This window comes from Mus pahari, chromosome 22, assembly GCF_900095145.1.
Source record: "Mus pahari chromosome 22, PAHARI_EIJ_v1.1, whole genome shotgun sequence".
NCBI lineage: Eukaryota > Metazoa > Chordata > Mammalia > Rodentia > Muridae > Mus > Mus pahari.
The window spans coordinates 41,198,288-41,202,543 of NC_034611.1; the positions used below are offsets into that span (position 1 = coordinate 41,198,288).

Sequence of the window (4,256 nt, forward strand, 5' to 3'; positions counted from 1 at the left end):
GCAGGAGATGCCAGGGTGTGCACAGGACTGTCAAGCAGTGCTGCTTCTTTAAAGTAGAATTACTTCTAAAACCATTCTGTTTTGCTTATTGCTGACATATTATTGAGCATTTAATCATTCTTTATTTTATAGGCCAGACTTCACCTTTTCAAAGCTGTCCGTTCTGTCTTAGCCAATGGAATGAAACTTCTTGGAATTACGCCTGTATGTAGAATGTAGTTTCTAGATAAATGTTTTTATGCAAATGAGTTGTGTTTGTTATCAGATGCCTTACTGCTCAGAACAGAATTTAAAGCATTATTCTGTCCCAGAGTGTGTATAGTAGTGTGTATGTTTTGGTTTTGGTTTGTTTTTTGTGGGGGAGGGTTGTTTTTGAGACAGGGTTTCTCTGTGTAGCCCTGGCTGTCCTGAAACTCACTCTGTAGACCAGGTTGACCCTCACAGAGATCCACCTGCCTCTGCCTCCTGAGTGGTGAGATTAAAAGTGTGCTCCATCGTCACCAGAATATACTTTTTTACCTTTTTTTTTTTTTTTGATTCTTTTTGAGTTTCACATCATGTACCCCAATCCCACTCATCTCCCCATCCCCTTGTAACCTCCCCTCCAAAATAAAAAACACACAACAACCACAACAAAAGGCATAGAAAACGTCTCATGGAAGCTATAGTATGTCACCATGTGTCCCACAGTATATCCTTCTGTCCACACAGCTTCACCAGCAAATGTTCATTGCAATGAGTCATTGGTCTGGTTTGAGGCCTCTGGCTTCTGTGACACCGTCACTATTGGATCCTCATTGGGTCTTCTCCTGTGGACAGTGAGTCAAGCCAGGAAACTTGGTAGGGTTGAGTAGGTCCGAGACCTGGCACCAATGGCACCCACCGAGATGGTAGCTGTCTCCCTGTGCCCTACTAGATTCCTGGCCTGGAACACATGACCACATTCCCCACATTGGTCACGTAGCCCAGCGCGGAGTTCTCCATGATAATGAAGTATCTAGAGACCCTGAGGGTTTAGCCAATGAGCTTCCCTTACTGGGCATTCCTTCCTGCAAAGGTACTTAATCTCTGGTCCACCCTGAGAAGGTGGTATGTACCCATTTTCCACGAAGAACAATCGATGAACAGTTTGGAAGCAAGAACTATCTCTTCCATTGAGAACCACTGTGGGGGATCATGAAAAAGGCCTTTGCCTACAGAGCCACAGCCTAAGTCTCCCACAGAAGGGCCCCACTGTGCTCCCAGACAACCACTGCTAAGCTAAGGACAACTGCAAATGAACTAAGCCAGAGTTCCCCATTCCCCCTGGCTCTGGGATCATCGCTGTCCTCAGCCCACGGGCCCCCAACTCTATTCCCAACACCCCTCCACCCAGCAGCACCTTGATATCCAGGAGTTTGGGAACCTCAGGTCCCGTGTTCCTGATCACAGGCCCAGGACTTTTGACCCTCATTTTCAACTCTGCTGTGCAATTTTCCAACGACAACTGGATTCCCAGGAGTCAGGGAAGCCCAGCTTCAGCCTCCCACATCCTAGCCTACGTTTTCCCACCCCCTTAGTGGCTTCTTGGTGCTTCACTCGAGCCCAACACTTGACAACAGTAAACACAGTCTAGCGCTCTACATTCAGCCTGCCCAGCAGAGGGGCAAAACACGGACCCACATTCTCCCAATTATCCTTTTGTTGCCCTGTGTCACAGAGTTCCTGCAGCTTTGGATCAGCAAGGTCTGCCCTTTCATACGTCCTGTTTGCAGACAATACAGATTTTGGAGTGGGCCATCTCAGCTCTGGATCTGGGCCTGGGTGGTGGCCTATCTGGTCAGTGTGCTGGCTCTTCCTTATCCACACCAGACCAGGCTCTCCAGTACTGCTCTGCTAGACCATCCAATGCCACCATCAGCAGACAGCAGGTCAGCTCTCCTGCTCTAATGCCAGCTCACCCATCCCCATGCCTCCAGAAGCCAGCTCTCCCAAATGTTGCAGCCTGTAAGGACCTGGGCTAGCTCTCCTGCTCTCACACCCCGGAGGCTGACTCACCCTTACCTCTGCCATCAGAACCATTTCCACTGCGTTGCCTTGGTGAGGTGCGGAGACTGCTCTCCATAGTGCTATAGTCAGTGAGGGGGCAGGGCCAGCTCTATCAACCACTGCAGGTGGCAAAGGGAAAGGAGGGAAGGGAGGCATCACACCCAATGGGACCAGTGCTCAAATCACTCTTGCCCAGGCCCATCGGTGCCCCCGGCACCAGGACAGGCACAGCTGTACTTCCCATGGGAGGTGCAGGGCCAGCTGTCTCAGCTGCTTCAAGTGGCAAAGGAGCAGGCACCACCCCTGCACCCACACCAGCTCATAGCAGGCAAGTGGTGGGAGAGCTCCTCCTACATTCTCGCCCTTGGGGCTGACTCCCCCCAGTGTCAGCTCTGCTGTGCTGCACAGGAGAGCCGGCCTGCTCTCTCAGGTGCTCCCTGGAACCTTGTGGTTTGAATATGCCTGGCCCTGGGAAGTAGCCGTGGGAGGTGTGTTCTTGTTGGCGGATCACTATGTAGGTGGGCTTTGAAGGCCTCTAGTGCTCAAGCTCCACCAGTGTGGAAGAGAGCAATCACTGGTAGGCACTGTAGTCAGGTTTTTGTGAAGTGTCAGCCAGTATTAAGCCGTAATTTGAGATGGAGTTTTGGCTCCCGTGTATCTGCATATAAACAAAGCAGTTTAGCTGATTTGAGTCAACAATGTGAGCTTGATTAAGCATAATGTGTTAAGGTTGATAACCAGCATTTCTACTTGGCCTGCTACATTTAATCTAATGTCAGTAATACAGTTTGTTTGTTTGTTTGTTTGGGGGGGTTGGAGACAGGGTTTCTCTGTGTAGCCCTGGCTGTCCTGGAACTCACTCTGTAGACCAGGCTGGCCTCGAACTCAGAANCCTGCCTCTGCCTCCCAAGTGCTGGGATTAAAGGCATGTAGTAATACAGTTCTAGTGAAGAGAGCCAAAGCTTCTGCAGTTGGAATAGACACTGTTTTAAATGGACAGGTGTGGTCTACCTTCTTACTGTAGAAAGCATTTATCCACAGTCACAACTGTACATGACTTGCTAATTTTCTGCTTAGAGTACCATCAAACTCCTAATAGAAACCAACCGTGGAATGGTCATGGACATTTGGGACTTGTTTTATGTCCACTCTTCCTCTGCATTGCTCTGGAGAAACTTTCTCCTAGATCAATGAGTACTTAAGCTTTGAGTTAAATTATACAGGGACTAAGCCTTGAAAATATAGCTCTCTGAAAAGACTTGTTATGCTGTAACTCTTCCCAAAAAAATTATGTTTTTGCTCAAGGCTTGTAAGAATGAGATTCTAGTTTACTTACAAACAAAACCCTGATGTGATATAATTTCATACACAGGAAAAAACAAACCCATGTGAATGCTTCTGCACTGCCATAATGATCATGACCATAAAACAAAGTAACTGCACAAAAGTGATATAAATAAGTTTATTGCTGGATTTCCCCATTAACATTATAGAAACATTTTAAAATCACTGAAAGTCACAAATTGAGAGCCCAACAGGTAACCATACTTTATAAAAAAGAAAGTATAAAAGCGGCTTATAAAATTTTCTGAAAAGTATATCAGCTGACAGCAAAGAAATAGGAACCAGACAGTAAATGGCACAAATATATCACTAGAGTTCTCAGTCATCACCCAGAAGTCAGTGTCTGAGCTATGAAGTAGATCCACACAGAGGTGTGTTCAACTGCCTTACTCCTTGCTCACTCCGAGAAGAGAAGCTACATCCTCATTGCTATGGGGACAAAGTACTATCCACGCACCAGAGAAGAAGGCTGGCCTTCCTCCCCCAGTACCTGAGCAAGACAACAGTGTGGGCAGAAATGGCTTTGGCACTGTAACCCTCAGACACGGTCTTAAACCTCATTGCTTGAATATTATAGTTTCACCTGATGTTCTGGTCCTGCATCACTGCCTCTGTGTACATCTCACACACACACACACACACACACACACACACACAGTCCTGCATCACTGCCTCTGTGCTCTGTGTACATCACACACACACACACACACACACACACACACACACACACACACACAGATAACATGGTACCTCCATGCTCTGTGTACAAGATCTCTCTCTCTCTCTCTCTCTCTCTCTCTCTCTCTCTCTCTCTCTCTCTCTCTCTCTCTCATATAAAGTCCTTCATTCTGAAATAATATAACTCGACACCAAACACACCCAAA

General features: G+C 47.2%; 1 protein-coding gene across 1 annotated transcript in view; it reads left to right on the forward strand.

Annotated features, from left to right (window-relative positions):
* The window catches only part of Rars2 (arginyl-tRNA synthetase 2, mitochondrial), a 45,564-nt gene extending 45,252 nt beyond the window's left edge, over positions 1 to 312 (forward strand). The window contains exon 20 of the mRNA XM_021222240.2: positions 133 to 312. Coding sequence (XP_021077899.1) covers positions 133 to 219 — 87 coding nt within the window. The 3' untranslated portion in view covers positions 220 to 312. The remainder of the gene's footprint in view (positions 1 to 132) is intronic.
* Positions 313 to 4,256: the final 3,944 nt, after the last annotated feature.